Here is a 25,859-nt window from a genome sequence, read left to right on the forward strand (position 1 = left end):
GGGTGGAGGAAGGAATTGCCCAAGAGTGTAAGGATTGGTCAAACAACCCCTAATGATACCCACTTCATTCCCTTCCTTTACAGCCTTTTGTAACGCATTATTTAGGGAATCCATCCTTAAAAAGTCCCGACCCTCCCACCCTGACCTATGCTGATGACCCTTATCACCATGGAAGCTGTGACCAAAACAGTCAGATGCCACAAGAGATAAAGTTCTAAGAACATGAAAGAATGCAGGACTCTGTCAAACCCTAGTTAGAATTAGTGGCAAGTACATTTTTGTATCTTAAGAGCATAATCCAATCATGTGACACGAACGACATGAAATACACAATCATCTCCTCCGACTTATGGAATCGGGGACACAGCAGTCGCAAATTGGGTATGGTGCTACCCACTGTGGTCGCCAACTGGGTTCCAGTTAGCAAGCTGGCTGAAAAGCTCTGAAGACTATAGAATCACAGGCATGTTTAAAAATTACTATCAGGGATGACAACCTGCTGAATTGCATGGGATGTTTCCGGTGGGGAAGTCAGGTTAAAGTATGGTTAATGAACTTGGGGGAAAAACGGTACGGAGATGACCCACTCAGGATAATTACCTTTTAACCTCAGGCAAGAGTCAGGAATAAACACCTGAGATTATATAACATAGTATTAACACTTTTATGTTAAGGGTTTATTATTTTCTGTGATTTTTTTATGTTTGAGACAATCTCACATTTCCAATTAAAAATGCCCACTCAAGTAACTACGATGTACTTGTGCTCATTATCAAGTTAAAAAACATTGTTGGAACATATGTTTTAGTTTCATAAGGGCAGTTACAAATGTGACATCAGACAGTATTTTAAAATCCCTTAGAAGTAATCGTTGAAATAGGTAATACTTAAAAATAGAATAAGATTTGCAAACCAAAACTTTTAGGCTTAAGGAGGGACTAAGTTTTTGGATTTATAACTCTAACAAAAGAACATATTTAACAACCCCAAACACAAAACAGACAAAAGAGACTGGGAAATATTTATTTTTAACTTTATTTTTATTGTTGACACTATTACAGATAGATAGAACAACCACAACCATATTAACAAACCAAAAACCTGTGCACAGAAACAAGATGAAGAAAATATATCAAGATGTTAACCACAGTCTTTGGATGGTGAAAACATGGGTGAGTTTCTCTTCTACATTTCTGTAACTTTGAAGTTTCTATAATGAACACATATTTCATATATAATGGAAATATATGTAATAAAGGCAGACTACCAAAACACTAGAATGATGAAGACCTTTCAAGGAAACCGAGACAAAATAACCATAATCCCACAACAACCACACAACTATTTCTTGTTTTCCATCTTTCTTCCCATCTTTGACACTTATGCATACTTATCATTAACACCCTAATAATCACAGACTAGTGCACAGATCACGATGTTAACAGTAATTGTTGGGTGTTGGGAATATGAGTGAATTTTCTTTACTGAATTTCCAAAGTTTTCTATGAGTATGTATTATATTTGTAATGGAAAAATACATACATAAAATTTATTACCAAAACACCAAAGATTATTTAAGGAATTTGAGACAAAATATTTAACCAAATTCCCACAACGACAACATTATTTTAGCTATTTTCCACATCTTTTCATTTTAGACTTTATGCACACATATTTAACAATTTATAATCACAAACTTGTGCACTGAAACAAGATGGAGGAAATAGATCAAGATGTTAGCAGTAGTTGTTGGGTGTTGGGAATATAGGTAATTTTTAAAAATAATTTACTGTATTTTCTAATTTTTCCTCTGGGTATGTATTATGCACACAATGGAGACATACATAATACACTGTTATCAGGACATTATTATAGGGAACATTTGAAAAACTTAAGGTGAAAGTATTTAACCATAATTCCACAAAGGTAACGTAACAGCTATTTTGAATATACATTTTGACACAGTTATAATCATAAACCTGTGCACAGAAACAAGAATAAACAAGATAGAGGAGACTATATCTGTCTTTGGATGGTGGGAATATGATTTTTTTTCCTCCACTTTTCTGTAATTTCCAATTGTGTGATAATGAGTTCAAATTATATTCACAATGAAAATGTGATCATAAACTTTTTAGTAACACTACCATAAAGAACATTCAAGAAATTTAAGAAAATAATGCTCAACTATAAGCCTACAACACCACCACAACAGCTTTTGACTATAAGCATATATTTTTAAACAGTTATAACTGCAGTATAAATATACTTTCATGTCCTGCTTTCTCCGCTTAATATTCTGTAAATATATTTCCACGTTGCTGCATAACTCGTGATTATCATTTTTAAACAGCTGCATTAAGTGTCCACAGATAGGTTTAAGCAATCACTCTCTTGTTTACCATTTGTTACTACCTTTTCACTAACTTAAGGTTGGAACGGACACCCTGACTTATGGCAAGGTGCTTTCTGAAAAGGGTCTACCACAGCCAACAATGTTAACACCAAGTAACGAACCCACAAAGTTCACCCCGACATCAACACTGATTCTCGTTTCAAGAGTCCTCTTCCCATGTAGTACACCTCACTGCCCCTCAGCTTTCCCGATGTCCGTTCCAACCTCAGGTCTTCCTATGCAGCCAGCTCTCACCTACACCATACCATCAAAGGCTCCTTTTCCAAACTGCTCAGGACACCCTACTCAATTCCTTCTCAGCAACCTGGCCTTCCACAGTTCTTGCCTCTGGTGTTTTCTTCTGTCTGTCTCCTCTCCCCTCCTAGATCTGGTGATATATTAGGACTCCCTTCTTTGGCTTACTCATTTCTGCTTCTTGCTCTCAGCTCTACAATCTTCCTAAACTTTGACACTCCCTGCATCTTTGACATACTTCCAAGCCCTAATCCTGCAGATCCAGAAGAGTAAGATTCAGACACATTTCCCCCAGTGGGTATTTTAAGTTTGCTTGTTCAAATGATCTACACTTACATTTTGCAAATCTTTTTTTTTTTTAATTTTTTAAATTTTAATTTTTTTTTTTCCAGCCAACTCAAGGCCAAAAAAAAAAAAATCTCTTAATATAGTTATTATGCAAGGGGAGGGGAAGCAAAGGAGCACAGGTAGTCCACAGAATAGGACACAGGAAACCTCAAGCTGTGAGGTCAATTTGTGATTAAAAGGAATACTAAGATTAGATGAATGCGACACTCAGAAATACTCTAGGAGAGCTGAAAAAGAAGGAACAGATGTTAACAAAACAAATTAAGGCTGCTGGGGAACCTGAGTCCATGTTAAGCTTGGGTTGACTGTAAAGAAAGCAATTTTTTTTTTTTTAATGCAAGTTAGACATGGAGTTAGAGGGTCAAATAACGAAGATAATTAAGTTAGCGATAGAAAGATCTAAGGATACTAGCTCCTGGGCACCTAGGGTGCAAACTGACTTGTGGCAGCATAGGCTGGTGCTGCACAGGGGACCCAAGCCATGTTGCTACTTGTCACTTAAGGCAGGAAGCGCACAAAGGAAGTGATGAAAGGTCATTAGCCTGCATCATTATTTACAGCATGAGAGCCTCTCCTACGGTTCTCAACCTTCATTAGGCACTACTGTGATCTAGTGATGGTTGTAACCCATTCTTTAAAGGCAAAGATGTAAGATTTACAGGGAAAAGCTTCGGGTTTTATCAATTCACTATCATCAAACACATACTGAGTTGGTTTAAAAAAAAAAAAAATCCAGAAAACAAACTTGTAATATTTTTGCAGGACAACCACTTCAACAAACATAACAATGTGGGAACCAATCAATTTGGGTCACAAAAAGTCAATCCGTATATTGTAAAGCCTTACACAGTATTAGGTTCCAAAGTGTTGGTGCAGATGAAATGGCTGCAGAAAGAAGCTAAAGTACTTCTCTTTTCAAACAGCAAAGAGTAAAAGACATGTTATCTATCATGCCCACACCTTCACAAAACTGTTCAAGGGTAAGAAACAAAACAATTACTCAAAAAAGATACTGACAGGGTTCAAATAATGCACAATAAATCTTTCTTGGGATCTAAGACACTTACAAATATATTCAAATTTGTTGCTCTCTTCCTCCTCCAAAAAAAAAAAAAAAAAAAAAAAAAAATTTAGAGTACCAGGTAAGGTACCTCTGTAAACTGTAACTGTATATCATATTAAATCCAAATATATGTGATCACTGTTCTGCCATAATCTGCTATTTTATATACACCTCGGGAAACACTATATATACATTACACAAGTGTCATTCACAGTTGGTCTGGGCAACCTTTGTAGTATGGAATACTCATAGGGTTTTCTCAATCTGATTACTTAGAAAGGTAAGATGTGTGCTGTGGCTTTCCCACATGCAGACACTGACATCTGAAGGGGAAAGCTTAAGACTGGAATCTCCACATTCATTCTCTTTTCAATATGAGTTTGGAGATGTTAAGTCAGGTGTGTAACACACTAAGGTTAAGTCTCCTACTGACATTATCATGGATTGGTTTGAATTCTTTGTGGTTTGGTAAGGGTCAAGTCCTAGGTGAAGGTTTTCTAACCTTTACCCCATGCCCTCAGCCAGTGTGGGTATTCTGGTGTCTGGCCAGGGACAGGCGGTCACTGAAGAGCTGTCCACAGATGTCACATTTGAAGTACTTCTCATCAGCTTGATTGGCACCACCTGTGCTGGTGCTGGCACGTTCGATGTAGCCTGAGCACTCCCCAAAGGCATTTGCAGGCTCAAATATGATCATGCTGGCATGAGTTTTCAGGTGCTCGCCGAATGCTGTGCTGGAAGTGAAGGTTTCTGTGCATTCATGGCAATCATAGTATGGTTCTTCCACCTGAATCTCTTCATCTTCAGCTTCTTCTGGGTCTTCAATTCCCACACCGTCAGGCTCGTCGGCATCTCCCTCTGGCTCTTCAGCTTTTCCCTCTGGTTCTTCAGCTCTTTCTTCTGGGTCTTCAATCCCTGCACCATCTGGCTCATCGGCATCCCCATTTGGCTGCTCGGCCTCTCCATTGGGCTGTTCAGCCTCTCCATTGGGCTCTGCAGCCTCTCCATCTGGCCCTTCAGCCTCTCCATTTGGCTCAGCCGCCTCCACCTCTGGCTCAGCAGCCTCCACTTCCGGCTCGGCAGCCTCCACTTCTGGCTCAGCAGCCTCTACATTTGACCCCTGAATCCTCAGAACTACTTGTGGAACATGGACATTGGCTTCAACTTCCTGGGCTGCTGCTGCTGCAGCTGCTGCTTCATCATCATCATCATCTTCTTCCTCCAGATGAAGCTCCTTATGTTTAGTGAGGACTGTGCTATGAATAAAGGACTTGCCACAATCCTTGCATTCATAGAATGGTATAGCTCCTTTGAGGGGCTCAGTAAGAAATGAGGTGTGAGTATAGGAGGACCCATACTCATAAGGCTCATTCTTATGAACACTTACATGATCTGCAAGTTCTGCTGGGTTGACGAAAGATTCTCCACAGACTGCACATTCAAAGAGTCTCTCTTCCGTCTGACTTCTCTGAAACTCAGTGAGGGCTAAGCCTGGAATGATAGCTTCCTCAGCCATCTGGCTCTGCTCCAGTAAATCATCTTCCCTGTGAAGTCTCATATGCTCATTAAGGGCAGAGCTATGAATGAAGCCTTGTCCACACAAAAGGCATCGAATGGCCGACCCAGCAAGAGCAGGATTCCTCTCTGCGGCACGATTCCTCCTTGGCTTCATGGGCAAGAGGGCAATAAAACCATCATCACACCCCTTCATGGAATACAACTGGTCTTGTTCATGGATTCTCTGATGCTCGAAAAGGAATGAGCTATGAATAAAAGATTCCCCACACTTTGGACATTCATACAGCTGCTCTCCAGTGTAATCTCTCTGATACTCGCTGATGGAATGGGTGTGAATTACAGAATGTGTGTACTCCCGACTGTCAACCAGGCACTTCCTGCTGTGGACTTTCTGATGGTCTGTGAGGTCTGTGAGATCCACAAAGCCCAGGCCACAGTGCTCACATTCATAGATTGTGTCATCAGGGTCATCCTTCTGCGGGTCTTCCATGTCTGAGCCTTCAATGACAGGGTCTTCAATTGTCCCCTTGCCATGGGTCTCCTCGCTGTAGGTCTCCTCGCCGTGGGTCTCCTCCCCACGGGTCTTCTCACCTTGAGACTCCTCACCACGAGACTTCTCTTGGTCATAGATTTTCTGGTGTGTGTTCAGGTCTTTGCTGGTAGCAAAAAATTGTCTGAATTCCTTAAATTTGTTCCACGCTTGCTCTTTAGCATACTGCTCTTGGGCATAACTTGTTTGAGGGTCAGTAGGGGACAGGCTGCGAATGACAGACCATTCGTAGTTTCTGCTTCCAGAGGGCTTCTCTCTATCATGAATCTTCTGGTGCTCAGTGAGGTCAGAGATATGCGCAAAGCACTCCCCACACTCCTGACATTCATAGAGCATCCCTCGAGGGCGAAATGTTTGTTCACCAAAAGGTAGAGAGTGAATTACAGAGGTCTCATTGCTCCTATGCTCAATGTATTTCTTTTTAGCCCGAGCCTTCTGGTATTCACGGACATTTGAGCTGGGAACAGAGAATTCACCATCCTTCTTAAATTCACCAGATCCCTCTCCAGGAACACTTTTCTGAGGTCTGGCATGCGATACACTCTGTATGACAGAGTCTTCATAGTTGTGATTCTTACTGCCCCCTTCACAAGGGTTCTCTCTGGCAGGAATCTTCTGTCGCTTATCATTAAGGTCTAAGACATAAATGGAGAATTCTCCCTTCTCATTAGATTCCACTAATTCATTTCCACTGTGACTTCTTGGAGGTTTGGAAGTCACTAAGCTATAGATAACAGACCTACTGTATTCCCTTCCTTCGGAGGTGTTCCCTCCAGCACGAACTCTCTGATGGTTGATAGCATCGAAGCTCTGAATGGCAGACTCTGCTGTTACTTTCGGTTTACTGGGCCCCGCTACACTGTGACTTTTCTGAGCTTCCACAGAGGCTAAGCTATGAATAACAGACCTCTCATATGATTTCCCCTCATAGACATTTTCCTTAGTGGGAATCTTCTGGTTTTCATAGGGGTTAGAGCTAATGGTGAATGCCTTCTCGTCCTCATCACTTTCAGGAGGTCGTGTTATAGTATGACTCTTCTGAGATTCAGTGAAGGGTCCACTATGAATGACAGATTTCTCATACCCTCTGCCTTCAAAGAGGTTCTTTCGAGAGTGAATTTTCTGATGCTCACTGAGCTCTGAGCTTTGCATGAACGCATCCCGGCCATCTGTAAAGTCATAGAGCTTCTCCTTATTGTAAGTCTTCTGACGCCTTTTAAGGGACTGACCAGGAATAAAGGTTTCCTCACATACTTTACCCTTATTTTCAAATGGGTTCCCTCTAGTATGGATTTTCTGATGTTCTTTCAGGGATGAGCTATGAAGGAAAGTCTCCCCACACACCTTACATTCGTACATTTTCTCTTTACCATACATTTTCTGAAACTCATTAAGCGTTGGGCTGGGCCTAAAGGTTTCCCCGCGCTCACGTTCACGTTCACGCTCATTATCTTTGTCATCCCCAAAGTGGACTTTCTGGTGCTCAATCAGGGCAGAACTATGAAGGAAGGTTTCCTTACACACCCTGCACTCATAGAATTTGTCTTTCCCATACATTTTCTGAAGCTCACTAAAGGTTGGGCTAGGCATGAAGGCCTCCTCACACTCCTGATTCTTACATTCCACAAGATATTCTCTAGCATGAATTTTCCGATGTTCAGCCAAGGCGGCACTCTTATTGAAGGTCTCTCCACAGTCCTTACATTCAAAACGTTTCCCTCCAACCTGACTTTTCTGAACTTCACTGACAGCCACACTGTGAATAAAGGACTCACCATACTCATAGAGGTTCTCTCTAGTATGCATGATCTGGTGCTCAACAAATTCTGAGATGACACTGAACGACCTCCCACACTCATCACATACATATGGCATTGCCCCAAAATCAATTGGCTGCGACTCGGTAAAGGACGGGGAGCTGAGGCTGCTCAAGTTGCTCATGCTCACGGCTTTTCTCACCTCACTACCACATTCAAAGGGCTTCTTCCTGGGACAGCCTTTTTGATCGTGAATTGAGCCCTTCCCATCCGTGTCAAAATGATAGCGCCTCTTTCTTTCCAGAACTCTCTTTCTGGAAACAAGGGTTGAATTAAACCTAAAGCCTCCCCTAAATGCATTCCCTTCATAAACCCTCTGCTGGATCACTGACTCCCTCTTGTGCAATGAAACGTCCTTCCAGTTAGCATCTGACATTCTGGGGAATCTCTGTGACTGGTCGCTTGACTCCCTTGCTCTTCCCGATTTGGAATTGCGCGACACATCCTTGATGAATTTTTCCATTATCACTCCATGGGAAGATTCATCTTCACAAATCCCCCGCCGGTGGGATGATTTTTTGGCTTCAGGCATAGTTTTTAGACCTGGAAAGAAACCCTAAATGTAAATACTCCCTAGTCCCCATAGAAAGATCAGTGGGACTTGGAGGGGTGCACCCTTCTGTGATGTTTAGGAATGCAAAGTGTAGAAGGTTCCTTGATAGCATCTTACTGGCTGTGTGGCTCCTCTGTGGGATGTGCCTCCTGCTTACCTCGACTGGTGCTTGGGTAGGCACTTCTCTTGGATCTTGATGAGTGGCCCTGCGTCATGTGGGAGTGGCCATCGTCTTCAGCAAGCTGCACTCCTGGTCACAAGGACAATATGGTGCCTCAAATTCAAGTTGAGGACCAAGACTCATCCCCATAAATTGATCTTCATCTTTCACTGAGCCTCTAAATATGAGGTGGCCCGTATCTGATTCCTTGGATGTCAGAAGACATTTGCTGTCTCATTTCCCTACTATCTATTCCCTAATCCATTGTAATCTGCAAGTAATTCTTCTGACTCCACTCGGAAATGTGCACAAAGACCTCACATGTCCCTGAAATCAGTGCATTGTCTTTTAGTCTTCACCTTCTTGTAACTACTTTTTTTTTTTTTTTTTTTTTTGAGACGGAGTCTCGCTCTGTCGCCCAGGCTGGGGTGCAGTGGCCGGATCTCAGCTCACTGCAAGCTCCGCCTCCCAGGTTTATGCCATTCTCCTGCCTCAGCCTCCCGAGTAGCTGGGACTACAGGCGCCCGCCACCTCGCCCGGCTAGTTTTTTGTATTTTTTAGTAGAGACGGGGTTTCATCGTGTTAGCCAGGATGGTCTCGATCTCCTGACCTCATGATCTGCCCGTCTCAGCCTCCCAAAGTGCTGGGATTACAGGCTTGAGCCACCACGCCCGGCCCTTGTAACCACTTTTTAAGTCCTCGTTTTCACTGGCCTTCTTCCTCTTACCTCACGACTGCTCTTCCTCCACCCGCTCCCTCGAGGCCCTGTGGCCTTATAGACCTGCAGGACAGCCAACTGCCCACTACCAACTTGGGCTAGATGTCTTCCAGGAAAGTCCACATGGGAACTCAGAATTCCATCCTGAATGTCTACTTAAAAACCTCCAGTGCTACTGCTCTGGAAAAAGGTATCAACTCTTGTGGCAAGAAGCATCTCCCTGTTTGTCCCCACCCTGTACAATATATCTTTACACAAAGCCAGAGGCATTTCTTAAAAACACAAATTTCATCATTTACTCCCTCATTTGAAATCTTTCATAGATTTCTTACTACCCTTGAAGTCCAAATATATTAATGTGGACTCTAACATCCAGCTTAAAAAGGAGCAAGATGACAAAACGCTCCAACGAGTGGAGTGGGAGTGACTGAGAAGCAGCTGCTTACCCAGGGAGAGCAGCTTCCTGTAGTTTTCCATGTTGTCCTGGATTGTGTTGTGAGGTTTCCTGTCCTCAGTGAGGTCTACCACATTTTGGTATGATTCAGCATCCTAAAACAGCAAACACAGACCTCTCAATGGAGTCTGTCCCCACCGATATCCAAAGACAGAATAATGTTGGCGACATGGGAGCTACATATATGAAGTTATATAGTAAGTGCTCACGGTATTGGGGTTCTGAGTGATCCAAGTCAAGTGTTACTAGGGGCCTACATCGTACCTACCTTGGTGCTACACTCTGAGGCAGATCCCAAAGACGCATGACACATATTCCTTGCCCTCATGCAGCTTATAATTTGGTTGGAGAGAAAAGACTCATGAAACAATTAGAGAACAATAAACAATAAATTGGGGTACAGATAATAAGTGCTAAACAGGTTTTGTAGAGGGACAGTTCAGGGTGGGCCTGAACAGTGTGCAAAGGTTTGTGGAGGGCAGGTGGGGCCTTAAGTAGCGGGTGAGGTTATGATACATAGAGAAAGGGATTGGTGGAAAAACTTAAACAGACTAAATATCAAACAGGCATGGAGTACTCAGGGAACAGAAAGAAGACACACACATTCAGGCAGACGTCTGGTCAGGATGTGACTTAAACCTCCCTCCTGGTTTCTCCATGGCATAGCATGGCTATACTGAGGGAGTTTCCAGTTTGCAGAATTTTCAAATAACCCAGGAATAACTGTAAGCCCTGAGGGCATTTTTATAATTGCCTTTTCTGTTTTAATGGACATTTACCTAAAAAGGGATTTAAAAATTCCTCGAATTACTCAGGAGAACCTTCTACTAGGATCCTAAAGGACCTCTGCTTATTGCCAGAGGGCTGACGAGAACACCACTGGTTTCAGGGAGTCATGGTCCCAGGAAGAATGGCACTGAGGCTGGAGAGAGACTTGAGGAGGGAGACGGTGCTATGGGAAGCCCACAGGCTTTGGAGCTGGACAGAGATCTCGGTCAAAGGAGGATCGCACCGATTATGAGCTGTGCAACCTTGGGAACGGAAATCTTTTTGAACCTTTCTTTCAGGTTCTTCACCTGTAAAATGGGGAGAAGTGCATTTATCTGCTTCGCAATACTGTGGGTGAGGATTTTCGGCAATGTGATGTGTTGCTTAAATATTCAGAAAAATTATGTAAAGGAAATACATATGTTTTGATATTAAATCCACCATAGTTCTATTGCTGGGAAAAGGCATGCAGCAACATGAAAAACGTAGTAAAAAAAGAGGGTTTGCTGAATAAGGTATATATCAAGAAAGACAAAGAGGTACGGGCATCTGGGTTTAAGAGGGAAGCCTTATTTATGCACTGCCTGTGTCCTGCCACAAAAAAGCAAAAACAACGACAAAAACTAAGTAGGGCAAGGAAACAAAGCAGAGCTTCACAATAAAATTATTTTCTCACATGAAAGAAAAAGCACACTTTGATTTGAAATTAAAATCTAGGCAAGTGGGCAGCCCTACATTGGTTGTTCACTTCGTGTTTGTAATCAACAATGACATCTTAATGTATACAAACTGCAATCAAGTTCAACGGAAGAGATGCTGTTCTGAAAACAATGCTAGTATGGCACAATGTAATTTTCACAACATGATCCATACATGTGAACAATTAAGAGATTTACACATGATGCTAGAAGATGAGAGAATTTTCTGTTTTGTACACCTCCAAAATGTAATTTGTCATTTGCTGCTGGGGTTACTACTATACTGCATCAGTAGGAATCAGTAGCTTCCAGACTTTTGATTATGCAGTCATGGGGCTTGGATGCCAATTCTTCACAGATTGTCAAGGAAGGGCATTTAAAAAGCAAAACGAGACAAAGCCCAACTACCAGGATACCAATGGCCAGGCCCACATATGCCTGCAGCCTTCTTCCTGTATCCCAGTCACTTGGCCCTTTGTTTAGTTCCTATCCCACAACTTTAGCTGAGCTCTCCCTAATGCCTGGGGTCCCCTCCCACAACACCTGACCCAGCCTGCTCCTGGCTCTAAACGGCAACTGTTAATGCCTCCAAGACATTTCCCTTCAATCCAAATCAAGGCCCTTGTTATAATTTCTTGTTAACTCTCTATTTTTTCTTGAGGGCACTGAGAACGATTAGCAGTCATATACAACATTTGTGTCAATATTTATTTGTGCAGCTGTCAAAAGCTTCTCAGGGCAGGGCCCCTCTCTATGTTGCTCACTGCTGTGCCCCCCAGGGCCTAGGCCTGCTATCTGACATGGGGTGGGTACTGATACATGAAGGAAAGGAAGGTTCAGCCCAATGGCTCCTCCGTTCTTTGAGTCCAGTCAGTGCTGGGGTCTTCCTCCACACTCCACCATGTCTAAGTGACCCCTCTCCTCCTTCCTAAAAAACAAGCTCAAGTCCCACATTTTTTTTCCCTTCATGCATCTCCCTGGCACATGCTGCCTCTTAAACCACAACTGCCATAACATTTAATGGTATGCCTACCATGTGCCAGGTACTTTATGTATGTGTATGAGTGACTTTTCACAGCAGCCCTGGGAGCAATCACCATACTCATTTTACAGATGAGGAAACTGAAATTCAGCTTAGTTGAGTAAATGGCCCAAGGCCAGCTAGCAAGTGGCAGAGCCAGGCTTTGAACCCAGCTCTTGTCAGCTCCAGAGCCTTTGTTCTCCCTGGCCAGTCTACTCTGCAGACCCACAGCTTTCCTGGCTCCCTCCTGAGGACCAGAAACATCTCCACAGTCACTCTGCTTCCCCGGCCCTGTAGGGAATGGCAATGTGACCAACCTACCAAGTGACACACATGCTGAGGGGCAGGAGCTCCTCTGACCACATGAATGACACAGACAGCCAGCAGCAGCCTGGGCTACTTATCACCTATGGGATGGGCCTGGGCTCCTCCTGGAGGGCTGGGGCTCTCACCCCAGGTGGGACTCTAAGGGGCAGATAAATAAACACAACATCCAAGGAAAGAAAGGCATCTCTGCCACGAAATGAAGATGGCCTTTCTAGAAAGAGAGGAAACCTGAGCATACCTGAGATCGGGACTCATAAGCCCTGGAGTCCCTGTCATCATCTCTTTCCATTTCAAAGCTTGTTTTCGCCATCACAGGAAGGGAAAGATCTCGCTGAGGCAGCCCTGGGAAGAGAAAAGGCATCAACAAGAAGCAGGGCCCAGTCCATCCTGCAGGTCCCAGGTCTGTCCCACTCAACTGTGAAGCCGGCTGGGGTGTGAGTGTACGACAGCAAGTGCCTTTCTCTTCTCTGCACTCTGTGGCAGCCTCTGAGGAGTCCCATAAAACCTGTGGCCCTACAAAAACCCAGACCCAGAGCAGGGCCAGGGGCCCTGCCTCGTCCTTCTGCTCCCAGTCTCGCAGGTGGTTCAGATTGTGCCCAAGCTGTGTGGGTCCAGTGCAGTGCCCACTAGCCTCATCCTTTGGGCACAACCTCTGGGTCTCCCCAGCTGCAAGTGTGACAGGGAGATGGCATCGGAGACACCGTCCCACAGGCTCATGTCTCTGAACAATGCCTAATGTGTTGTGAACCATCACTAAAAGTCACTCACTCCTGATATCCTTCTCCTGATCAATTTTAGGGGTGCCCTGCTGCCCATAGCAGTGCTCTCCAAGTCCAGGAAGAAGAGGAAATGATTTCCAGCAGTATGGACACCAACACCACATTGGTGTGATGATTGATTCCCTTTCAAATCTCAGGCCTGGTGCTCAGATGTGGCACTTCCCTAACACTGCAAGAAGTCATGGCAGACATTCCTAGTTAACAACATTGTTATAATGTGTTTTTCATTCTGCTTTCTGCCTATGGCACTTTATAATAGTTTTCAATTTTTTTTTTTGGAGATGGAGGCTCACTCTATCACCCAGGCTGGAGTGCAGTGGCATGATCTCGGCTCACTGCAAACTCCGCCTCCTGGGTTCACGCCATTCTCCTGCCTCAGTCTCCTGGGTAGCTGGGACTACTGCGCCCGGCTAATTTTTTTGTATTTTTAGTAGAGATGGGGTTTCACTGTGTTAGCCAGGATGGTCTCCATCTCCTGACCTCGTGATCCGCTCGCCTCGGCCTCCCAAAGTGCTGGGATTATAGGCATGAGCCACTGCACCTGGCCTAGTTTTCAATTTTTAGAGTAGCATAATCTTTCATACAGAAACTTCTAGCTTTTTAAAAAAAATGCACCAGCTTAAGAACACTGAGCAAATAGTTCAGAAGGCGACAGGTCTATGTGGTGAAACCTGTGCTGGTGGCACAGAGTGGAACTTCACCAATAGGAGGCTCAGACTAAACTTTTGGGGAAGCAGAATATAGTCCAAATGGAGCAGCAGAAACTTCGAGGCCCTGGCACTTTCCCCTTGAACCTGTGCACAGCACATGCTCTGTATCTCCTACTAAGAAAGAAAGTGGTTAAGACTCACTGCTTCTTGGGTTCCTGGTGTAGGACCAGCGGTCTCGTGGCTCCATGTCTCTGCTTCTGCCCCTCCGGTCCCAGTCCCGGTCACCTGAGCAGGTGAGATATTCCAGTGGTTAACAAAGCACTTCAACACACCTGTTTTCCCTGCATGTGCACAAACACCCCTCTGGAAAGAGATCCTACCCTCTTCCCACAAGGAAATGGATCCAGAACAGAGAGCTCCAGATTCCCAGGCTCATCTGGCCCCTTCTTTATCATATACCCGCAACATGGTTTCTGCAGGCTTTGCACAAGTGGGGCTTGCTTCCAAGCAAGTTCCAAAGCTCAGTCCAGTAGCTAACCCCCACTTCAGACTCTTTGCTGGTTCCTAAGGGGAACTGAGTTCCTAAGGGGCTGAGTCCACATTCCCAGTTCCTAAGGGGCTGAGTCCACATTCAGGAGAATGGATTGCAGACCGTCTACTGTCTGGCAGCCAATCTTAAAGTGCATGTCATTCTACTACAAAAAAACACAAAACCCAAGAAAACAACACACACACCCTCCCTGAAAGCAGTGCTCCCTATAAAAGCTCACTGAAGCATCTTTAATGAACCTTCCTGGGGAGGCTGGGGTACAGCTGGAAGCAGCCTGTTGCAAATTCCAAATAGCTTTAAATATTTTATCGCTGAATAAAACGAAACTAAGTATTTAAGGTGTCTGTTTAGATATAAAAATATCTCATTATGCCATAAATTACTTTACCCTCTCCTCAGACCTCTGAGTGAAGCTGACCACTTGGGGATGGCGGGGCATCTTCATGGAGGCCCCAACCCACCGTGTCTCCACCTGGAAGCATCTGGCAGCGCCTGCCCATGGTTGACCGGGGGGATGGGTACTCACCACTGAAAGAATGGACTGAGTGAGGTGGTGAGGACTCTCCTCTGTTCCGGGCCATGTCGTCGTCGCTGGTCACGTCACTGCTGTTGTCGTCTGAGAGGACACCGGTCACCTGGTTACTATCGACCTGGTTACTATCTCTGGCCCATATTCTCACAATAGTTCCCCCCAATCCCTGAGTTGCATCTCCCTGTCACACACATACACATGGTTGGAGTGACCTGATCCTGACATTGTTGAGCTCAAAACCCTTTAGTGGCTTCCAACCACTCCTGACATACTAAAAACTGGGGGGGAACATGGTGGCTGTGAGCACCCCGACCTCACCCCCAGACACAAACAGCCAGAAGGCAATCTCCTAGCGCGCCACACCAAAAGGGCAGGAGCCGTAAGACGTTTTCTCCCTTCCACAGAAGTGTCTCCCTTCCCTCTCCTAACTCAGGATGGTGGTTCTGCGCCAGGGCGGTTTTGGCTGCCAGGGTATACCTGGGCATGTGTGGAGACACTTGTGGTGGTCACATCCAGAAAATCATGATGCGGCTCAATCCCACAGTACACGGGACACCCCCACCGCTGCCCAGGACAGAGAGTAATCCAGCCCAGACCATGTCGGAAGTGTGGAGGCTGAGAGCCGCAGGGCACGCCTGAGGCCTGCACTGACCACCATCACCCCGTGGAGATTCTTACCTTCCGGTTGGTACATCTCCTTGTAATTCTCCAGCAGAGTGACGAGTTTCTCACAGTTCTCTGGCTTTTTTGCTCACACCCAAGGCTTGAGCTTTTCAGGGATGATGGTCAGGTACTGCTCAAGGACCAAGAGCTCAATGATCTCCTCCTTGGTACGAGTCTCTGGCTGCAACCAATCAAGGCAGAGGTTTCGGAGTTTGACCAGGGTCTTCCGAGGCCCAACAAATTCCACATAGATTAGGTTCCGAAACCTCTGACGAAAAACTAAGAGTCAGTTGGACCTTCTCCTATGATGACATCCGGCTCCTTAGTCAAGTCACTGTTTAGCTCATACAGATTTGGGGCCCAGGACTTCTTAGGTGTGGTGGCAGACAAGTGCTTTGGAGGCAGCATTTCTCTAAGTAAAATTTTCACTGGAGGAATCAAACATGAGTCAACGGGAAAGACACGGCAGCCTGTGACTGTCAGTACTCAGGGAACTGTAGATCATAAGGAGATATACACATGTCCCAGAAGTTGAGGACCAGGCAGCAGTGGAGGCCACCCTACCAGGGGCATCAACAATGCTTTGGGATATGGGAGTCGCCAGGAAAGAGACAAACAACTGCACGAAGTTGGCCTCAGCACAGCAGTTACAAGCACGATCCCTGGGCTTCACACAGACCTACTCTTGAGGAGTTAGATCTGCTACTAACTTGTTAGGCGACTGTGGGAAACTTGTCTAATGCCCTAGAGTCGGTCTCTGTAATCTGAGAAAGGAGAATAACGGCACCTCCATCCCTTTCAGAATTGTGAAGCTGAAATAAACTAAGATACCTAAAAAGACTTAACTGCCCAATGCAAGGCACAAGAGAAATGTTCAAGGCCCTAGCCAGTACTAAAATCAGATGTCAGCACGTTTATTAGCAAAAATGAAAAGGGAAGTAGGAGCTGGGGCAAATCCTCCCCTAACATTTCTTCCCTTAACATAATCATTAAAACACAGTATACAACATGTAAAAAAATGGAAGACCACTCAAAAATATTAAAAGTACTCAACTCTAGGTAATATGACATTTTTCCCTCAGACAGTGACAAGCGACCACTGTGCCTCTTGATGCTACTGTATGTTCTTTTGCCCTTCATCAATCTCATCAAAGATCTCATCTGTCTAAAAGAATCGGCTTTCCGTTTTGACATTCCTTTCTTACTGTTTCTTTACCTAGTTCATTTATTTCCTTGTCTTTATTTTATTATCTGCCCCCTTCCATTTATTAAACGTAAAGATTTTCAAACTCTCCTCTTTTTTACGTAACCAAGTAAAGCTATACATTTCCCTTAAAGCATTTTTGCTTGCATTTACGTTTTCTTACGTATTTTTATGACTTGTCAGCACAACCGGTGCAGCTAAGTAGGGCGATATGGGAGAGAGATCGAGGTCTGGGAGCATAAACTACCTACTGGCTTTACTTCCAGAGAAGAAAAAAAAAACAACCATATGCAACAAAAATTTTCTCCCTTTGTTTTAAAAGAAAAGCAAGTTTAAATTTTTTAATTTAAAAAAGTCTAAAGGAAAACTGAAGGTGTTTCCATTATTCAGAGTCTCAATTAGACATTCTCACTTGGAAATTAATGTGGTAACTGTGGTAAACTCATGTTTACTCCTCTCAGTGATGGGCTCCCACTTCCCTCCCTATGCAAACTGCCTTCCCGTGTTCTCTCTTGTAAGTTATCCCATGGAGCTTGGGCACTATCCAATGCAAATGCCTTGATCCTAAAGACCTTAGGGACTGGACTATTCCCTTGTTGCCCTTCTCCATAGGACTGAGACACCACAGACAGCACAACACAGATAATGCTCTGCTGGGAAGAAGAATCCCAAAGCGAGGGAAGGCAACAGGCCAGAGAGTCCAGGCTCCAGAGACCACTGAAAGGCCACCACGTGGGAGACAGGAAAATAAAGATGGGCCCAACTTTTCTGCACTATAAAAACCAACCAAAGTAAAAACAAAGCAAAAAGTGAGGGGGAAAGTATTTTATAACATAGATGACAGTTAATATTTGAAATGTAAAAGGCTTTTGGCATTAGGAAAAATAGCCCAATATGAAAATAAACAACACTAATACACAGAGTTCATAAAATTAGTGATAATAAAGGCCACTTAACATCAGAAATCAAAGAAATGTAAAATATTACAATAAACATTTTTTTGACCTGTCAAATGGGCATATGTTTAAAAGATGAAAATTTTTGCTAGTGAGGGTGTAGAGAAGCTGGCTGGTACAGGCATGAACCCCATCCTCTACTTGCTGCCCAAAGGGCAACTAGCAAAGGGGCCAGATGCTGAATTTGCACCTGCCAGGGCCACATACTTACCTTACCCTGCCTGAGGAAGATCAGATCCCGGGTGACCTTCTGTGACAGCGAGTCTGGCCAATCAAAAGCATAACTGCTCTACCCACTCGGCCCCCACTTCCCCAGGCCAGCTTCTCCGTGGCAACAGCCACGCCTACCACTGAAGAAAACAGAAGATATGTGTTTGCAGGTGCCGAGAGGAAGAAAGGTCTAAAGGCTTGCCTGATGCTATCAAATGAAACATTAAGTAAGGCTGAGGAGTTAGTCTGCCCGAGGATGGCCTAAACGGGCCATCAATAAAAATGTAGCCTATTAATCAGAGCTGTCCTTGAAGATGTATGAATCCAACAGAACAACAGAGCACCTGTATTTATACCCTACTGCAAGGCCCCATGGGCAAGGACTCTGCTACCTTTTTCATCTCTGTATTTTTATAGGTGTTCAATAAATATTATTTGTACATAGATGCAAAAACATTTGACAAACCCAATCTAACAAAGTCCAAATAATAGCCCATGATCTTGAAAGGCTATTCCAGGAATACAAGGAGGATGTCACATAAGGGTAAACTGTTATATAAAGGATGAAAGGGGAAGGGGAGCCCATGAGCAGTATTTCAAGTTACACAACATTTGCAAACTTCAACAGCCTTTCCTCATAAATTCTTAGCAGAGTAAACGCAGGAGGCCATCTAAGCATAATACTTATCTCAAAGAAATACAAACAAGCGCATTATTAAACCCTAAAGGTGTTCCTCTGGAAGGGACAGCTACATCACAACTACAATATAACACGACCCTGGAAGTCCTAGCTAGTGCGACTGAAGAAAAAAGTATAAATGTGGGGACAGCATTATTTTGAACTACAAAACCTTATGAGTAAATACAGCAAGAGAAATAATTCCCATGAATAGCAAAACAAATAAATCAATCTCCATAAGTAAGTTTAACAAAGTTATCTGCAACTTCAAACAAAATTTCAAAAGTTGGCCGGGCGCGGTGGCTCAAGCCTGTAATCCCAGCACTTTGGGAGGCCGAGGCGGGCGGATCACAAGGTCAGGAGGTCGAGACCATCCTGGCTAACACGGTGAAACCCCGTCTCTACTAAAAAATACAAAAAACTAGCCGGGCGAGATGGTGGCGCCTGTAGTCCCAGCTACTCGGGAGGCTGAGGCAGGAGAATGGCGTGAACCCGGGAGGCGGAGCTTGCAGTGAGCTGAGATCCGGCCACTGCAGTCCAGCCTGGGCGACAGAGCGAGACTCCGTCTCAAAAAAAAAAAAAAAACAAAAAAAAAATTTCAAAAGTTTACAGAGGAACACAAAAATTAGCCAGGGTTGGTGGCATGCGCCTGTAATCCAAACTACTCGAGAGGTTGATGCAGGGGGAGCCCTGGGAGGGGGAGGGTGCAGTGGGCTAAGATCATGCCCCTGCATTCCAGCCTGGGTAACAGAACTAGACCACATCACCAAAAACAAAACAAAACAAAACAAAACAAAAAAAATTACAGAAGGGCAATAAGTCTGAAATAAATACATGAAGACGTGTATCACATTTTAAAAGTTCCTTTTTATTTTGAGGTGGGGAGTTTTGACAAACCGATAATCCAGTTCTTCTGGAAGAATAAATGTACAAGAATATCAAGACAACCCTGCGTAAGGCCTATATGGAGTGGGAGGTGGTTTCTCTGTAAAATGACTCCAACACACGAAAATAAAGTGTTTTTTCCAATATAAGGATATAAGCACAAGGACAAATATACCACTGGGACACAACAGAGTCCAGAATTCAACTGTGTGAAAGTCTACAGACACGTGAGAACTTAATGTATAATAAAGGACTGGAAAAGGATTCCTTACTTAAATACAAACTAGGAACTTTCTTACAACTAAATGGCAAAGAATAACTTTAACAAAAAGGCCATGACAGGACCGCTGACACTTTAGTGTTTGGTTACTCAAGCATGCATTTCTAGAATTAGAGTTGGCCTTTGACGTTAGGAAAGGCCGATATAACCACTGCTGGCATGGAGCGTCCCCTAAGAAATTAGGTATTTCACCTACACATTTCTGGAAGGCTAAGGCCACTAGGGCCAACGACAAACATACTTTGTTCTAAGTGAGTTACTGCACCCAAAAAATCAGCATCCCTCCTGAATTTTCATTAAACAACGAATGAAAACAAAGTATTAAGCAAAATGTTACATAACCATTAAGTTGTGTTGTCAAGAAATATTAAGGCTTTACTTTCTGATTATAAAAATAAAACACAGCACTACATTCAGGTATTGCAAAACATTCACCACAGAAACTGCAAGCCACACCTACTGATTAAGTTTGTTGCTATTAATAAATCTTAAAATCTATACATATGTTGTTCTTTCTGCAAATATTCCCATTTATGTGTACACAGAGAATGATAATGTCCACACAATGGAATATAATGCCATTTTCAGAAAGCAAAGCTATAGACGGAGACCTTGAGTGTGAAATGTTTGATAAATGGCATGATCTCATGTATGTAAAAAATAGTTAAACATATGGTAGTACATATAAACTAAACTACACACAAACTAAACTGGAAGAAAACTCACATACACTTGTACTAAGACTATTTATAAAATAGGGGAAATCTATCAGAATAAATGATTAACAATAACAAGTCTCTGTTTCTTTTTCCACCTCTATTTAAAATGTTATTTTAACTTCCCAATCAGGAAAAAAAATAAATATAAAAATGAAGTAAATTCAATGACTGTTTCCTAGTGTATTTGTTTTCCTTCCTGCCCAGCTTGTTATAGCACATCAGGCCCTCCCCTTTTCCTGCTGCACTCCCTCCGAGGGTACCCTGTGGTCACCATCTGTATCTCCCCTCTCCAGTGACTGTACCATGGAGGGGGCTAGTAGGCATCAAGCTCCACACCCAAATCCTCACTTCACTGACAGCTGTCTAGCCATCATATGGCTCAAGACTGAACTCTGGCCACAGGGCAAATCCATCTCCTTCCTGACTTGAAGGTGGGCTCCCACACACCCCTCATTACTAAAGCTTCCACATCTCCCTCTGCTCTCTCTTCAGAGCAGGACTCAGTGTTAAGTAGTAGCCAACAGTAGTTAGCAGCACACAAGGGCTAGCTGACTCTGGGCCAGGGGACAAAGAAAAGTCACCAACTTCAAAGGGAGGGAGGAGAGGCGCCAAGTGATGGGGCCACTAATAAAGGGTCCCTCTACACAGCCAGGCAGGAAGAGTGCTTCTGGGAATCTGGCATTATTTGATCTCCAAAGGATCTGTTCTTTACACTAGATATCTAAACATGAAACCTCTCTGTATACAGAATAAGCTTGGCGCAGCCTGCTGTAAGACAGCATTGCCATTGAAGTCTGGAGGGTGGTACTGATGACATTCTTTGAATATTTTATGACACTTTACTTCTATTCCATTAAAATGAGTAGAAAATAAAAGCATGGATCTCACAATTAATATAATACATAATAAAAATGAAACTCATCAGGCATCCTTGCCATTAAGTTGGGGAAGATCTATGGCTTTAATCAGAGAAATGACGGGTCAGTGTTCAACTGAGCAAGGAAGAACTTAATTAAAGAACACATCATGCACTAGAAAGCATCTGGGACTATGTGTGAGAGGAAATCCTGTGACTCCAGTTTGGCCTCAGGTTCCCACATCCCATCTGACGCAGGAGAAAATCCACCAAGTCTCTTTCAGTCTCATTGACATTTACTTACTTTGGTCCCTCACCATGGTGCACCTAGGTTCAGCCCCTAACTCATTCTACCTACCTCATTAAAAGGGGGCTGGAATTGAGAACTTTAAAGTCAGGAACCGAGGAAGTTACTCTCTTCGTCTCTCAGGGACAGCGTGGTGTGTGGTCTCGTCTCTCTTCTTGTTTGCTCCATTCTCCTGCCTCTCTCTGCAGACCGACATTCTCTAGTTCAGCATGCACGTGGAGTAAGATGCTGTCCCAGCCCAGGCCTACCTCACCTCCCAGTTTAAATGCCCGACACGCAAGTGTCCCTTAATCCAAATTCTCGGTATGAAAGTGCATGCTACAGCCTGATTCCTTCTAGGGCAGTGGTTCTCAAACTCCGACGTGCAGAAGAGTTGCCTAGGGTGCTTATGAAACACGAAGCTACCTTTCCAGGTGGGATGACCCAGGAGGTCTGTGGTTCCCCAGGAAAGAAGCATTCCTACAACCACTCCAGGAGCTGTTCTTTGAGAACCACTGCTCTAAGGTATCCAGTCTGGTCCAATCACCTACGAATAAGGTACATATGGGACACAGGGTCTTTAGAGGGAACAATTTTATATGGGAGCAAGGAGTAAATGACCACCAACTCCATCTCAAAGGCCACAACCTCCACCCTCTGGTCTGTTGGCTGGCTTCTCTCAGATAATCTCAACATCCTGGGCTTACTTCTACCACATTAAGCTTAGCACTTACCACACTGCAGCAAAATCTCCTTGTCGTTGTCCATCCTTGAGAGATTTCCCCAAAAGTTCAGAAAGAGAGGAAATAATATCTAAGAGTTCAGTCTTATGACCAGCACAAAATGGTTCCAGACAAATAAAGCTACTTAAAGAGACAAAATGTCTTCCAGAACAGTATGAATTATTTGACTATATTCTAATAACAATAATTGGTTGATCTTATTTTTTTAAGGGGAGGGAGTACTAAAAAGTAGGCCACAAAGCATGGTCCATCCAACCATCTACAGGATAGTGAACAACTCTCATCAGACCTAACTCGAATGGAGTTTGGGGAGGGCAAGGATGTTAGATAAGGGGCTTGTGGTGTCTTGGTAACCCTAAGCAAGGGTTTCACTGTGACTACATGGCTGCACCAGGCTGTGTTACAAACCAGTGGTATGAAAGCTCACCCACATCCTCTTGGTTCTGATTCCACACTCACCAAGCAACCTTCTCACTATGGCTGTGTTTCCCATGCAGGTCTGCCCACAGGGAGAGAATCTGCTGATCATACACACTGCTGAGTACCTGGGTCCCCACTACTGTTGATTTCCTACCATGAATTAATAAACCAGAGTTGTGGGAACAAGAACATCCTATCATAAGTCACACGTCAGTACGGGTTTAAGTCTCCCGAGCTTAGTTAAACGTGGATCTACCAACACAAGCCCTCAGGCAAAGGAGGTTTCCAAGTCTCCACAGGGTTAAGCGCCATAATGGATATCTTGAGCATTCACTGAGGCCAGGAACACACCAACCCATCCCAAGGGCCCACCTGGCCATGTTAGCTTCTCCCCAAGCAGTATTCCACCACCACCGTAGCCACCTATCTTGGTCAACACATCCTTATTCTTCTTGTGATGGGAGTAGTTTCCACTCAGTAGACACTGAGGCCAGGGATTATGCCACTCACTTCTGGAGACTCCAAGCCTGGCATGATCCTGTCCTGGATCAGGCCCAGTATCAATGCTTGCTAACAAATAAACCAACAGACAACCTCTGGCTATGTGCTTGCTTTCCCACATCATGTGACTCACTGTGTCTGCTCTGAATCAGTCAGCAGGCCATGAACAGAGAAAGTGAGTCTTGTGGAGTCTCCCTCCTAGCACCTCTCAAATAATCTACCCACTTCGCTCCTCCCTGTGATATGACCACAAGCCAAGCCACCATCTCTCACCCAGGCCCAAGGTGGCCTCCTTACACCCACTGCGTCCACCCTCCCCTTCTGCACCCTGTAATCAGATGATCTTTTTAAAACCACAAATCTGATTATCATGATACTCCCGTGGTTAAAAGGGCTTCCTGATGCACTTCAGGTCAAGCCCAGTTACTCACCACGATTACAAGTCTTTTCACAATGAAGCCGCAACTTACCTTCTTCCTACCTCAGTCAGATGCCACTCAACGATTCCCTTGCTCTAGGAATCCTGGATTTTCAGCTCCTCTCTCTCTGCATCTCCCAAGAACATCCCTGTCCCCTCTGCTGAGACTACTCTCCCCATGACACACACCATTCACACTCCTTCAGGGCTCAGCTTTAATGTTCTTGACCATTTCAGGGAGGCCCCTATGTGGCCTCTCCAAGATTAAGTCGGCTGTTGCTAGCAGATGTTCTCTTGCAAAAGTATAAATCAAACAATTATATTTTCCACAGCTTTAATTCCCAAATAGACTAAAAACTCTGCAAAAACACTTCCTTTCCCCCATGGGGGCTATGTCCCAGTACCTGGCACAAAGTACACACTTGGTCAATATTCACAGATGAGTGGATAAATCTCTTATGCTTCCTTAATCACCAGGTAAAAGAAAAAGAGTAGGCCTGAAGCAGTAGCTGAGTATGAGAAAAAGAGGGAGGATGCTGAAATGGATGGTGTGAGGCCAAGGAGAATTTCTAGGGAATACAAAATTCACGAGAAGAGTCTGGGTATTCTCAGAGGGCACAAATGGTGCTGGGGTGGCTATGTGGAACACGTGTGCAGTAGGAAAGTGTCAGAGTAAGGAAGTGCGGTGGTCACTTCAAAGATGGATGTGGCACTGAGGAGGAAATTCAACTCACCTGGACCCAGCCACCTAGCGTTTGGACCTAGTCCCTCTTCCTCTCGCCAGTCGTCTCCAAGAAGGATGGAAGACCAAGAAGGCAAAGCTGTAGAGGAAAAGAAAATGTGATTCGCCAAGTTTATTTTGCAGTTGCTGGGTTGCTCAGGGGGGAACAATACCACAACAGTTCCACATTTATCTTCTATGATGGCACAGGTCAAACGAGACCATAAAGAGCATCCCATCCAGGATGAATGGCCATGGGTATAGCTCCCTTAGGCCATGTCACACCCTGGGATGTACTCATAGACTTTCTCCAACAAAGTTACATCAAAAGCATTCAAGTTAGTTTCTGGGGGGTCTTACAACCTTCCCTGTGGCTCTAGATTAAGGAATCAATTCAAGAACCCCATTTATGGCGCTGGCCATCCCTATGTTAGGACCGCTATCCTATCATTATTAGGTAATGGTACCCTTAATCATGTGAAATATTTTAGGGTTTATCAACATGCTCTCAGTGGACTAGTAGGACATAGTTCAAGTCCCACTACACCTCAGCGTATGTGTTCAATCAATTAGAGGTCGCTGGGGAAAGGACCTTCATGATTACGGGGCTGGTTTATATTCCAAGAGTCAGGTGAGCATATTTTGGTGAGGTTAAAGAGCTTATTAAAAACTATTCAAAGGATGGGTGCAGTGACTCACGCCTGTAATCAGCACTTTAGGACGCCAAGGCGGGCAGATCACCTGAGGTCAGGAGTTCAAGACCACCCTGGCCAACATGGCGAAACCCCTGCTCTACTAAAAATTTAAAATTAGCTGGGCATGGTGGCGCGCGTCTGTATTCCCAGCTACTCAAAAGAGGCTGAGGTGGGAGAATCACTTGAACCCGGGAGGCAGAGGCTGCAGTGAGCCGAGATTGCGCTACCACACTACTGCCTGGGCGACAGGGCGAGACTTTGTCTGGAAAAAAAAAAAAAAAAAAAAGAGATGATGACAGGCTAGGAAGGAAGCGTCATATGTGTCACTTTCCCTACCTCAAATAAAACAAAAGGGCTGACTTAAGATCTTCTTGGGTGGAGCCAGGGCTAGGTAAGTGAGCTCTAGGACTCTGTAGGAGAGCTAGGGCTGGGAGGTCCCCACCCAAACTAAGCTTTGGAAGCTGTGC

At 44.3% G+C, this 25,859-nt stretch overlaps 1 protein-coding gene across 5 annotated transcripts in view; it reads right to left on the minus strand.

Moving 5' to 3' along the window:
* The window catches only part of LOC104680928 (paternally-expressed gene 3 protein), a 72,460-nt gene that overhangs the window by 42,736 nt on the left and 3,865 nt on the right, over nucleotides 1-25,859 (minus strand). For 2 of the 5 annotated variants that reach the window (XM_030913356.1, XM_030913355.1), the window contains exons 2-8: nucleotides 24,711-24,797; nucleotides 15,835-16,000; nucleotides 15,151-15,240; nucleotides 14,276-14,359; nucleotides 12,884-12,987; nucleotides 9,824-9,926; nucleotides 8,657-8,749 (exon numbers count right to left, since the gene is read on the minus strand). In XM_030913356.1, coding sequence (XP_030769216.1) covers nucleotides 8,657-8,749; nucleotides 9,824-9,926; nucleotides 12,884-12,987; nucleotides 14,276-14,359; nucleotides 15,151-15,240; nucleotides 15,835-15,850 — 490 coding nt within the window. In that variant the 5' untranslated portion in view covers nucleotides 15,851-16,000; nucleotides 24,711-24,797. Of the gene's footprint in view, nucleotides 1-1,016; nucleotides 8,490-8,656; nucleotides 8,750-9,823; nucleotides 9,927-12,883; nucleotides 12,988-14,275; nucleotides 14,360-15,150; nucleotides 15,241-15,834; nucleotides 16,001-24,710; nucleotides 24,798-25,859 lie in introns of those variants that run through there. The other 3 variants (XM_030913358.1, XM_030913357.1, XM_010387027.2) reach the window with 2 other exon arrangements.

The sequence above is a fragment of the Rhinopithecus roxellana genome, chromosome 12 (assembly GCF_007565055.1).
Source record: "Rhinopithecus roxellana isolate Shanxi Qingling chromosome 12, ASM756505v1, whole genome shotgun sequence".
Lineage (NCBI taxonomy): Eukaryota > Metazoa > Chordata > Mammalia > Primates > Cercopithecidae > Rhinopithecus > Rhinopithecus roxellana.